Source organism: Trematomus bernacchii, unplaced genomic scaffold (assembly GCF_902827165.1).
Source record: "Trematomus bernacchii unplaced genomic scaffold, fTreBer1.1, whole genome shotgun sequence".
In the NCBI taxonomy this organism is placed as follows: Eukaryota; Metazoa; Chordata; class Actinopteri; order Perciformes; family Nototheniidae; genus Trematomus; species Trematomus bernacchii.
The window spans coordinates 485271-500010 of NW_022987792.1; the positions used below are offsets into that span (position 1 = coordinate 485271).

General features: G+C 40.3%; 1 protein-coding gene across 1 annotated transcript in view; it reads right to left on the reverse strand.

Moving 5' to 3' along the window:
- Positions 1-267: 267 nt before the first annotated feature.
- spata6 (spermatogenesis associated 6) overlaps positions 268-14740 on the reverse strand; it is a 29077-nt gene continuing 14604 nt past the window's right edge. Inside the window, exons 8-11 of the mRNA XM_034149716.1 lie at positions 12726-12825; positions 12241-12281; positions 6346-6488; positions 268-1805 (exon numbers count right to left, since the gene is read on the reverse strand). Coding sequence (XP_034005607.1) covers positions 1715-1805; positions 6346-6488; positions 12241-12281; positions 12726-12825 — 375 coding nt within the window. The 3' untranslated portion in view covers positions 268-1714. The remainder of the gene's footprint in view (positions 1806-6345; positions 6489-12240; positions 12282-12725; positions 12826-14740) is intronic.

Genomic DNA, 14740 nt, shown 5'->3' on the forward strand with positions numbered 1-14740 from the left:
AAGTATGTGAAAAGAAGTTCAGTAGTTTTGTACTGCACTCGTGATTAATATGAGTCAATGAGATGAATAAATAGGAAAGGGAAATAAAATGACCAATAATTGTATCCTAGCTGCTCCAAAGAAAGCTCAAAACTATCACTATTACCTCTGTTCCTGCAGAATGGAAACTGTTCCTTATTGATCATTTCAAATGTCATTGACTGCTTGTATCAGTGATGATGGTGTCATGAACCAGTGAGTGCGCTGGTGGACTTTAAGATTACTACCATGAGAAAAGGTTTTTTCACACCAGAATGCAGGGTTCTTACGGCCATTCAAAACCTGGAAAAGTCATGGAAATTCAAAATGCAAATTCCAGGCCCTGGAAAAGTTATGGAAATTTAACTAAAGTTGCATCAAATATAATTTTCATTTTAGCTAATTGCCGAAATAGTCATACTATAATGATAATAAATACTGTATCGTAATGAAACATAAAATGTCATTTAACTGACGAGGTATTTTGCTGGTGAGAGATTTCAGTTGCTTTAGCGTGTAGAAGCTAGTAAGCCTACTATTTGATTTGTTTTAGATAGGCACAACATGTTTCATATGCAGACATTATTTTCCTGTTCCATGTTAAAATAAACCGTTTTCAGTGGTACCGCTGAGAGTCATTTTTTTGGTCATGGAAAATTAGGTAAAGGTCATGGAGAAGTCATTGAAAATCATTGGTGAAAAAGTGTATGAACCCTGAGAATTAAGATGACCTGATGTAGTGAATGACTTGTCACACTGGTCACAGCTGAATGGTTTATCTCCAGTGTGAATACGTGTGATCACCTGATGTAGTGAAAGTTTTCCCACACTCTTCACACCATGTTTGAATGAAATCTTCACACATTGTTCATTTTAAAGAGCTCTGACACACATTTCAGTGTAAGACTATGGATGAGAATGACCGTTTTAATTTGTGTCTTTGATGCAGGATTACTTTTGTTTCTCGTCTTAAATCTCCTCAGTCTCTCGTGGCTCTGGGCTACCTTCGTGTCTGTCTTTGTGTTGAGAGAGATGAGCTCTTAACAGCTTACATCCACCATGTCTCCTTCTATATACACACACACAGCTTCTTTATACCTGAGCCAATTCCACACACAGCTTTAGAGACATTAGAGGACGTCTGCATTTGGCCTCACCATCCAGGAGGAAAAAGCCCAGCTGATGAGTGGGAGGGAAAACACTGCTTTGAACGAAACCCCTGCAAATGTCCCGCCTTTCCAAAGGGTAGCAACAACAACAACCAGGTGCTAGGAAAGGTGTGAAACAAAAATCAAAGGGATGTTTAACTGAGTGACCCTGAGGTTAGAAAGGTGTGTTAGTGTCTGTGTGTATCTACTCCTACAGACTTTGAATTGGACTTATTGATTTGATTTCGTGATTAAGCGGTGAAACGTCTTTTGAACTTTTGTCCCGCCTTTCAAAAGGTCAACAACAACAACCAGGTGCTTGGAAAGGTGTGACACTAAAATCAAAAGGATGTAAATGAAGATGTGTGTGAGATGTTTACCTGAGTGACCCTGAGGTTATAAAGGTGTGTTCGTGTCTGTGTGTATCTACTCCTACAGAATTTGAATTGGACGTATTGATTTCGAGTCGTTTAGCGGTGAAACGTCTGTATCGAAGCCTCTGTCGTTCGGTCCCCTCGTGCACAGATTGGGAAATTAAAGGTCAAAGGTCACTTGGTGGTTTTGTGCGTCTGCAGAATCCTCCGGACTCTTCTGTGGATCTGCTCGCTGTAGGAGGGACTGATCTGACTGGTCCGTAGCCTGAGGGGAAAGAAACACAAAGGAACGTCAAATGAAAACCAATGAAAAGAGTTTGACTCGTATTTACCTGCCTTCATTTAGGCTGACACATAGATTTGCTTTGATAGGAACAATTATATTGATGTCCAATAAAAAGTCATAAAATAGTTGCAATAAAAAAGGCTTAGTGTAGTATGTCAAAAATATCAGTATGTCTAAAAAAAGTTAATCGTTTAGCATGTTGACAATATTAGTAAAATATCAAATGTCAAAGTGTAGTATGTTGAAAAGAGTCATGGTATACTATGTTGAAAGTATCAGAAGTATGTCGTAAAGTATGGTATAGTATGATGACAATATTGTAAAGAAACTTGTACACATATGTAGAAAAAACCCATAGTATAGCATCTGCTAAAAATGACATATTCAAGTATTATTGTAAGTATAGAATGTCCAAAAATATCAGAACAAATGGTCATAGTTTAGTATATTTAACATCCAGAAAGAACATCATAGTTTGTCGTTAAATAACGAGTATAGTATATCTAAAATACAAGAAAAAAATAAATACAGTGTGTCAAAAAACGTCATAGTATGTTGCCAATATCTGAAAAAAAGCTCATGGCAAAGTAGCTTTAGTCCAGAAAATGTGGATAAATATAAAGTTACAATGGTACATGATACAATGACAAGCAGCACACTAGTGATGTTACGTATTGCGCCGAGGCTTCGTGTGAAGCTTGTATCGAGGCTTGTATCGTTTTGGGCCAGTGACGTCACCGATGACCAACGAAGCCTCGCTGCCCCTCGATACCACGTGACTGCTTCAGGAAGTGCTTTAGATCGGTTGAACCACAACGCTCATATTACCCATGGATGTATAATAAGAACCATATTACCCCTCCTGTACCCGGGCCCGGTGACACGATGGAATTAAGAGAGCTCACTTATATAGAGGTCGGAACATGTCATAAGTATAAATGAATAAAAGCATAAATAAAAGTAGGAATAAAAACAGGAATAAATAGCGTGCAGTGTTTTCAAATAGATTCAGTGTGTGGGCTGTGGCTCAGCCGAACGCAGGGTCCCTGGTTCAACGACTGGTCAATAAGTATTTTTGTTTGTTTATAAAAGCTACAGCTAAATGAGATAATGTAGTTAAATGTATTCTTTGATACGGTTTAGCCTTTCTCAGGCTACAACATGGTTAAGTCTACGAATATTATGAAGGAATACAAATCCCTCTTTGCAATGTTTACCAGCCTCCTTAGGCTTTTCAATCACAATCATTAAACTGGAATAAATACAACATTGTTAATTAAGAGTTATTCTAAGGCTTTACTCATTGGGAACTCGGTATGAGATACAGCACACATAGAGATGTCTGCCTGTTTTACACACTTTGACCAACAGGGGGTTTGTGTCCAGATGAAGCCCATGATGAAGCCTCATGAGATAAACCCTTTTGCGAACCAATTGGCTGGAAAGCTTCAAAGCTTCATCTCGCCATCACTACAGCACATCCACACATCATTGAAGCTGCAACCAAAAGTCATTTTTGAATGTAAAAACATTGTAAAATAATTGATAATCAATATCATTTAACTTCTAAACTAAGCCTGTATTTTTCCCAGAGCTCCCCACAGATACCGCTGTTGTCCACTAGTGTGCGCTGTAACACAACACAAGACCTGAGAGTCCAGATATAAAACCACCAGACTCAACACACACTTCAGATGTACTGTGTTCAAAACATTCTTTAGAAACAAACTCAGAGCATTTCGTCCTTCTACATTCAACCCCTTTGTGCCAGAGAATAACAAAAAGTAATTTCACAATTGACAGAACCAATAATGCATTTCAGCGGGAGACATAAATGTGCTTCATCAACACAATATAAAAAGTTGCCCGCAGGCAATTGTGAGACACAGACAGAAGAAGTGCACAGTAATACATTCCAGTATTGCCTCTCGTCCACGTCTATTTGTGGGGAGTGGGAGCGAGATGAGTGACTGGACGTCGTCTCTTTTCATCTATAATCAGATAAACTCGCTACCTGCTTCAAAAAGTCATCAAGGACAAATCATGGGAGACATGAATGGAGCGAGACTTCGGGGCTTAGGGAGCAAACGCTGCCACTGGCATCTGTCATTTTCTTTATAGATCAAAGATTGGTGCGAGACGTGCCCCTCTGCCTGTCTGAGGGAATCTACAAAGGCCGGCTCTAATCTCCCACCCTGCAACTCCTGTCGCGTTTTCATTCGAGAGAAGAGTATCATTCATTTCCTACAATTTACTTTGCAGTTTAAGATTGTCTATTGATTTTAATGTTTACTTATGGACTGAGCAGAGACAAACAAACAAAGAAAACAGAACATCGCTCGCTGCGTCGCCGTGATCGATGACAAGGTCTCAGTGAATGTATTAAAGCGTGCATCGGGTCAAACGCATCACACTCGAGCTGAAACACAAATCAATAGCATTTTCCCCTTTTGTTTTCCTCTGCCTGCGCAGTGATGAACAAACATGACAAGACATCAGCTTCTGTCATTTAAGAGGTGGAGGGGGAATCATACCGGCTGTCGAGTGTGATCAAAATTAAAGATTAGATGAGATGTTTGAGCTCACACATGCACACATGCACACGCACACGCACACACACACACACACACACACACACACACACACACACACACACACACACACACACAGACACAAACAAACAAACACACACACACACACAGAGAGAGAGAGAGAGAGAGACAGAGAGAGTCTTAGGCCCCGCTCACACGGGACCGTTTGCGTTTATGCACAGTATGCGTATTTAAAAAAAGTCTTCCGTTCACATGCATTTGTTTCATTTAACGTGTCTGTTCAAACGAGGCCGCTGGAAACGCTGTAGTACATATGCCGGGACTGTAAGTGGCGCTGTAACTTCCGCCAAAATACACCAAAAGCAGCGAAGAAGAGCAGCCCCCGCCGCAATGTTGCCATGGCTACCCTTCTGTTCATGCCCCGCGGTGTATTTAGCAACATGTAGTTCATGTAATTCTCCATGTCCACTTGTTGCTGATGGTTGTGGTAGAGGAGCTGTAGATTTTTGCACTAATATCTGTAGCATGGTCAGTAGCAGTAGCACTAGCAGTAGCTACTGACAGGAGGAAGTGTGTGTGGCGATTGCTGGTATTCAGCGGGATATAGTCATTTCCTCAGCATATGGATAAATGCAACGGGGAAGTTAACTGAAAGAAACCGAATCTGTGGATATTGCATCGACCGACGTCTCCGTGGAGAGGACCCGCTCAGAAAAGAGAGATATTCTCTACAAACACCGGGTGAGATCCTCCTTTGTCAATATAATGGATCAATGCATGAAATCTGACTCTGTTTATTTTGTTTAAGGAGTATATTGGGCGTTAACTATTCTGGTTTGCCTTTTATAATATTATTTCATTCAAGAACCCCTTGTGTGTTTAATGAACACAGCTATTTTTGATAGTTGCTACAGCAGTGAGCAGGAGAGGTGGGGAGAGGCGGGGCTATCGCTATTTTTTCAGGAAATATTTGTATAGGTGATTACACGGACTCGGTTGACCCCCCAGAGCGTTTCGTTTGCAAATCTATCCACCTTGGGACCCGTTATCGTTTGTAGGGTCAGTTTCTATCGGCATCGTGTAAATAATAGGGCTATACGCACGCGAAACTATGCAGATACAAGCAGTTTTCTCCTCGTGTAAACGGCGCCATAGACACACAAACAAACACACACACACACAGAGAGAGAGAGAGAGAGACAGAGGGAGACATAGACACACAAACACACACACACACACACACACACACACACACACACACACACACACACACACACACACACACACACACACACACACACACACACACACACACACACACACACACACACACACACAGAGAGAGAGAGAGACAGAGAGAGACATAGACACACACAGAGAGAGAGACATAGACAACACACACACACACACACACACACACACACACACACACACACACACACACACACACACACACACACACACACACACACACACACACACACACACACACACACACACACACACACACACACACACGAGGCGGTAGTGTATGACTAACATCTCATGGGATTGTCATATATTTGTCGTATACTGTAATTGGAAACTCGTACAGGTGCCTCTTTTGCTTTTGAGATCTTTTGAGCAAACAAGTGATTTAGACAGACGGAGGGGGATAAATTCAGGGCAAACAGCACATGGAGAGGATTATGTGGATTCCTGCTGAACGTGGTTTTGGTGCCAGAACATTCTTGCTAACCTGTGTTAGAGTGTAGTCAAAACAAAGTAGGTTTTTCTAAGAAAACATTAAGAACATAAGATCATATTTCACGGCTGTTATATTGATGATGATGATGATGATGATGATGATGAAGGGGCTGAAGTGCCTTTTGGTGATCGTGTATATTTCCCTGTTAAAGTTGTGTTACATTTACAAGATCCACAATAGCTCAAGTGTGTTCAAGGACAGGTTACATTGAAGGGTTTACCTCTCTCTGAGTGAAGAGCTGAGAGTCGGAGGGCTTCTGGAGTTTGGCTCAGCGAAGGAAGCCCCTCTCCTCTCTGGACTTCTGTTCTGGGTTTCCAGTCTGGACTCTGGAGACGACCGGACCCTCAAAGAACCAGATGTCACCTGGAAGGAGTCACATGGTACAGGGTGTAAGTGAAGGGACAGGTTCAACCAATGAATACACTGTATTGTTATTTATTTTTTTCATTTTAAGAAAATATTCACAAAGCATACATAATGAAATAAACACATCTAGGTACATAGATTACATAACAGATGACGAGTACGAAAATAAATAATATGATTTCCTTGCTTTTTCATTAGTTTTTTCCTAAATGAGGCATAGGATATTATTTCACCCCTTAGAACAACCGTTGCTCCTTCCCATAAAATCTGAGGATTTATGTCTCTTGTGTCATTATACTTAACATATTCTTGCATACCTCTGTTAAGCTTTGTTTTAAACTCATTTTCTGACAGGAGGGAGTTGTTACATCTCCAAATACTAGCACTTTTTTTCCTTGCTACACTGAGCTTTTCCTGTAAAATGTTTGGTGTGGGGGAAACTTCTGAAGCAATTGGAAACAGGACTCAGAGAGACACGAGGAGAGCTGGAGCTTTGATGGCAAACACTGACGGTTTATTTGGAGCTTTGGCCGGAGAATTGACGAGACAGGTGGTGTGTCACGAGTTGACACAGCGGATGCCAAACCAATTCTGAAGAACTCTTTCTGCAGCTCGAGGTTTTAACTAGTTCGGAGTGTAATAATCAACATTCTTCATCAGCGAGACTAAAGCAATATGGACCCTGAATCTAACTAGAGCTCTCGTTCATAGGAAAGAATGTGCGCCAGGGAACCTTCGTCTGAACAGTAAACTACCTCATGGCGGCTTGTGCTCTGTCATAGACTGGCAACAACAATGCGCCCAAGCTGCCCCTCCTAAAGAGAGATAGCAGCAGAACCCAAGGCCGTAGAACTATGCCGTGGGAAAGGAGACAGTGAGAGGAGAAAATTATGAACTGGGTCAAAGGTTGAATACCTAAGCAAATTATTCCCCAGCACTTGGTAAAATACTTGAATGATGAGTAAAGAGTGGAGCAAACCTTTAATCCCAATAGCTTCATAGAGACATGAGCAATACGTGTTACCAATAGTTTCATAGAGACATGAGCAATACGTGTTACCAATAGTTTCATAGAGACATGAGCAATACGTGTTACCAATAGTTTCATAGAGACATGAGCAATACGTGTTACCAATAGCTTCATAGAGACATGAGCAATACGTGTTACCAATAGCTTCATAGAGACATGAGCAATACGTGTTACCAATAGCTTCATAGAGACATGAGCAATACGTGTTACCAATAGCTTCATAGAGACATGAGCAATACGTGTTACCAATAGTTTCATAGAGACATGAGCAATACGTGTTACCAATAGCTTCATAGAGACATGAGCAATACGTGTTACCAATAGCTTCATAGAGACATGAGCAATACGTGTTACCAATAGTTTCATAGAGACATGAGCAATACGTGTTACCCATAGCTTCATCGAGACATGAGCAATACGTGTTACCAATAGCTTCATAGAGACATGAGCAATACGTGTTACCAATAGCTTCATAGAGACATGAGCAATACGTGTTACCAATAGCTTCATAGAGACATGAGCAATACGTGTTACCAATAGCTTCATAGAGACATGAGCAATACGTGTTACCCATAGCTTCATCGAGACACGAGCAATACGTGTTACCCATAGCTTCATAGAGACATGAGCAATACGTGTTACCAATAGCTTCATAGAGACATGAGCAATACGTGTTACCAATAGCTTCATAGAGACATGAGCAATACGTGTTACCAATAGCTTCATAGAGACATGAGCAATACGTGTTACCAATAGCTTCATAGAGACATGAGCAATACGTGTTACCAATAGCTTCATAGAGACATGAGCAATACGTGTTACCCATAGCTTCATCGAGACACGAGCAATACGTGTTACCCATAGCTTCATAGAGACATGAGCAATACGTGTTACCAATAGCTTCATAGAGACATGAGCAATAAGTGTTACCAATAGCTTCATAGAGACATGAGCAATACGTGTTACCCATAGTTTCATAGAGACACGAGCAATACGTGTTACCCATAGCTTCATAGAGACTTGAGCAATACGTGTTACCAATAGCTTCATAGAGACATGAGCAATACGTGTTACCAATAGTTTCATAGAGACTTGAGCAATACGTGTTACCCATAGCTTCATAGAGACTTGAGCAATACGTGTTACCAATAGCTTCATAGAGACATGAGCAATACGTGTTACCAATAGCTTCATAGAGACTTGAGCAATACGTGTTACCAATAGCTTCATAGAGACATGAGCAATACGTGTTACCAATAGCTTCATAGAGACATGAGCAATACGTGTTACCAATAGCTTCATAGAGACATGAGCAATACGTGTTACCAATAGCTTCATAGAGACACGAGCAATACGTGTTACCCATAGCTTCATAGAGACATGAGCAATACGTGTTACCAATAGCTTCATAGAGACATGAGCAATACGTGTTACCAATAGCTTCATCGAGACACGAGCAATACGTGTTACCCATAGCTTCATCGAGACACGAGCAATACGTGTTACCAATAGCTTCATAGAGACACGAGCAATACGTGTTACCCATAGCTTCATAGAGACACGAGCAATACGTGTTACCCATAGCTTCATCGAGACACGAGCAATACGTGTTACCCATAGCTTCATCGAGACACGAGCAATACGTGTTACCCATAGCTTCATAGAGACACGAGCAATACGTGTTACCAATAGTTTCATAGAGACATGAGCAATACGTGTTACCAATAGCTTCATAGAGACATGAGCAATACGTGTTACCAATAGCTTCATAGAGACATGAGCAATACGTGTTACCAATAGCTTCATAGAGACATGAGCAATACGTGTTACCAATAGCTTCATAGAGACATGAGCAATACGTGTTACCAATAGCTTCATAGAGACATGAGCAATACGTGTTACCAATAGCTTCATAGAGACACGAGCAATACGTGTTACCCATAGCTTCATAGAGACACGAGCAATACGTGTTACCAATAGTTTCATAGAGACACGAGCAATACGTGTTACCCATAGCTTCATAGAGACACGAGCAATACGTGTTACCAATAGTTTCATAGAGACATGAGCAATACGTGTTACCAATAGCTTCATAGAGACATGAGCAATACGTGTTACCAATAGCTTCATAGAGACATGAGCAATACGTGTTACCAATAGCTTCATAGAGACATGAGCAATACGTGTTACCAATAGCTTCATAGAGACTTGAGCAATACGTGTTACCAATAGCTTCATAGAGACATGAGCAATACGTGTTACCAATAGCTTCATAGAGACATGAGCAATACGTGTTACCAATAGCTTCATAGAGACATGAGCAATACGTGTTACCAATAGCTTCATAGAGACATGAGCAATACGTGTTACCAATAGTTTTATAGAGACATGAGCAATACGTGTTACCAATAGTTTCATAGAGACACGAGCAATACGTGTTACCAATAGTTTCATAGAGACATGAGCAATACGTGTTACCAATAGTTTCATAGAGACATGAGCAATACGTGTTACCAATAGCTTCATAGAGACACGAGCAATACGTGTTACCAATAGTTTCATAGAGACACGAGCAATACGTGTTACCAATAGCTTCATAGAGACACGAGCAATACGTGTTACCAATAGCTTCATCGAGACACGAGCAATACGTGTTACCCATAGCTTCATCGAGACACGAGCAATACGTGTTACCCATAGCTTCATAGAGACACGAGCAATACGTGTTACCAATAGCTTCATCGAGACACGAGCAATAAGTGTTACCAATAGCTTCATAGAGACATGAGCAATACGTGTTACCAATAGCTTCATAGAGACACGAGCAATACGTGTTACCAATAGCTTCATAGAGACACGAGCAATACGTGTTACCAATAGTTTCATAGAGACACGAGCAATACGTGTTACCAATAGCTTCATAGAGACATGAGCAATACGTGTTACCAATAGCTTCATAGAGACATGAGCAATACGTGTTACCAATAGTTTCATAGAGACATGAGCAATACGTGTTACCAATAGCTTCATAGAGACATGAGCAATACGTGTTACCAATAGCTTCATAGAGACATGAGCAATACGTGTTACCAATAGCTTCATAGAGACATGAGCAATATGTGTTACCAATAGCTTCATAGAGACATGAGCAATACGTGTTACCAATAGCTTCATAGAGACATGAGCAATATGTGTTACCAATAGCTTCATAGAGACATGAGCAATATGTGTTACCAATAGCTTCATAGAGACATGAGCAATACGTGTTACCAATAGCTTCATAGAGACATGAGCAATACGTGTTACCAATAGTTTCATAGAGACATGAGCAATACGTGTTACCAATAGCTTCATAGAGACACGAGCAATACGTGTTACCAATAGCTTCATAGAGACATGAGAAATACGTGTTACCAATAGCTTCATAGAGACACGAGCAATACGTGTTACCCATAGCTTCATAGAGACATGAGCAATACGTGTTACCAATAGCTTCATAGAGACATGAGCAATACGTGTTACCAATAGCTTCATAGAGACATGAGCAATACGTGTTACCAATAGTTTCATAGAGACATGAGCAATACGTGTTACCAATAGCTTCATAGAGACACGAGCAATACGTGTTACCAATAGCTTCATAGAGACACGAGCAATACGTGTTACCAATAGTTTCATAGAGACATGAGCAATACGTGTTACCAATAGCTTCATAGAGACATGAGCAATACGTGTTACCAATAGCTTCATAGAGACATGAGCAATACGTGTTACCAATAGCTTCATAGAGACATGAGCAATACGTGTTACCAATAGCTTCATAGAGACATGAGCAATACGTGTTACCAATAGCTTCATAGAGACATGAGCAATACGTGTTACCAATAGTTTCATAGAGACATGAGCAATACGTGTTACCAATAGCTTCATAGAGACATGAGCAATATGTGTTACCAATAGCTTCATAGAGACATGAGCAATACGTGTTACCAATAGCTTCATAGAGACATGAGCAATACGTGTTACCCATAGCTTCATAGAGACATGAGCAATACGTGTTACCAATAGCTTCATAGAGACATGAGCAATACGTGTTACCAATAGCTTCATAGAGACATGAGCAATACGTGTTACCAATAGCTTCATAGAGACACGAGCAATACGTGTTACCCATAGCTTCATAGAGACATGAGCAATACGTGTTACCAATAGCTTCATAGAGACATGAGCAATACGTGTTACCAATAGCTTCATAGAGACATGAGCAATACGTGTTACCAATAGCTTCATAGAGACACGAGCAATACGTGTTACCCATAGCTTCATAGAGACACGAGCAATACGTGTTACCCATAGCTTCATAGAGACATGAGCAATACGTGTTACCAATAGCTTCATAGAGACATGAGCAATACGTGTTACCAATAGTTTCATAGAGACACGAGCAATACGTGTTACCAATAGCTTCATAGAGACATGAGCAATACGTGTTACCAATAGTTCTTCATTACTGTTGTTTCTCTTCTTTAGATTAAACACATCTCCAGTAAAAGTGGGAAGCAAGATGAGAAGATTAGTTTGAATGAAAATAGTTAATCACTTTATCTTCTGAGCATAAAATATGTAAAACAGTTGTGTGAATATATCATTTGATTATTGTGTATGTACTAAAGCATGGTGTAGTGTGCTGGTTTGAGATGTTATAATAAAGAGACTCACTGGGGCTGTTCTGGGTCTGTAGCTGCCCAGCAGAGAAGAATCTACAGCGACAAAGACAAGTAGAAACATTTATGAAGACAGAAAACTCTGCTTATGGACTGAATAACGTCTACAGTACTTCATTTGAACAGGAAATGGAGTTAACTCCTTAAACACAAACAGGTGAAAGTGGAAGTTATCCAGCTGTAGTGTGCACCATTATTACACTATGACAAGTCAGAAAGCATCGTATCATTGCTAGCTCAACAACACATACATATAAAAGTGTAATAAATGCAGTCCATTATTCATTTTTAAAGACTTCATCTCATTTTATCTTGAAGATGTAAAAAAAGACATCAAACCAGGAAAGAAATCACAACTAATCTTGATGTATTAGATGAATGGCACACAGTTGTTCCTGCAGCAAGTACACCATGGCTTTAGGTACTTAGGTATGTAACAGGACATGCTTTAGTTTTGTTGTATGTGAGCGTGTAGCGTACCGCTGTGATCAGCTGTGAAGCTAACGGAGCGTCGCTGCATGCTGTCACTCTGTGAGGAGGAAGGAGTTCCCATCAGAGACGCACTGCTGCTACGAGAGACCTGAGGAAACACAACAAGAAAACAGTATGATGTCAAAGAAAATCATACACCCAATGTTGTAGATTAAAGAGGCACTATTATTCTTTTGGGAGGTTTCCGTTTCCTGTAGTGCGTTGGCTTTTAAGTGGATAGGAGAGGACTCTTTAAAGTAGAGACACTACATACTGATATACACCTGAACATCAGCAGGAGAGGACTCTTTAAAGTAGAGACACTACATACTGATATACACCTGAACATCAGCAGGAGAGGACTCTTTAAAGTAGAGACACTACATACTGATATACACCTGAACATCAGCAGGAGAGGACTCTTTAAAGTAGAGACACTACATACTGATATACACCTGAACATCAGCAGGAGAGGACTCTTTAAAGTAGAGACACTAAATACTGATATACACCTGAACATCAGCAGGAGAGGACTCTTTAAAGTAGAGACACTACATACTGATATACACCTGAACATCAGCAGGAGAGGACTCTTTAAAGTAGAGACACTACATACTGATATACACCTGAACATCAGCAGGAGAGGACTCTTTAAAGTAGAGACACTACATACTGATATACACCTGAACATCAGCAGGAGAGGACTCTTTAAAGTAGAGACACTACATACTGATATACACCTGAACATCAGCAGGAGAGGACTCTTTAAAGTAGAGACACTACATACTGATATACACCTGAACATCAGCAGGAGAGGACTCTTTAAAGTAGAGACACTACATACTGATATACACCTGAACATCAGCAGGAGAGGACTCTTTAAAGTAGAGACACTACATACTGATATACACCTGAACATCAGCAGGAGAGGACTCTTTAAAGTAGAGACACTACATACTGATATACACCTGAACATCATCAGGAGAGGACTCTTTAAAGTAGAGACACTACATACTGATATACACCTGAACATCAGCAGGAGAGGACTCTTTAAAGTAGAGACACTACATACTGATATACACCTGAACATCAGCAGGAGAGGACTCTTTAAAGTAGAGACACTACATACTGATATACACCTGAACATCAGCAGGAGAGGACTCTTTAAAGTAGAGACACTACATACTGATATACACCTGAACATTAGGGCACAGTGCACTAAGCAAGATGTATTTGTTCTATATTCCACTTTTAAGCATCATCCTGATATAAAGGATATGAGCTATATTGCATAAATGAAATCACTTTAAAATAATACATTAAACACACATTCACTCATGTCTTGTAATTTCTTCTTTTAATAAAGGAGAATCTGCCAAAGCAAACCACTGTCTGTCATCTCAACCCAACATAATTACCCTAAAAAGATCACAATAAGGCTCAAAGAAAACAAAGAGCAGATTTCACAGAATAATAATCACCTGTCTCAAAGCTTGAGCTTCCCTTTCCACAAACAAACCGGCTGTGATAATGCATTCAGCATGGGGCTAAGCTACTTCATTAGGTATCTATTTGTTAATTGCAGCTTGACTCTCAATTACTGGGGTTAATTGTCGACAGAAGATTCCCCCGGGAAAACCAGAGGGGGGAAAACACGCTCCTTCTATTAAATAAAACACCCGTTGTATTGTTGTAAGTGCCATTCATGTGTGTGATAAACACAAACAACTCTACACCTAATCGTTTGCTTTTAAACCCGCACATTAGTGGATTTTGATATTCATACCTCAGGATTAGATTTGATGTAAATGAAGGAGGGTGATGTTGTTGTTGTTGTTGTTGTTGTCCATCAACGGCATATTCCCCACGGCTGTGTGATCAGAAAATCACTCCCTTTTATATGCTAATATCTCATAGCAGTGATACGACCATAATTAAAACGTTAACAAATGACTGTGTGTAGCCTCCATGCAGGATGTGAGCTATGAAAGCACAGTGAAGCCCCTCAGTGGGGATAACAGGCC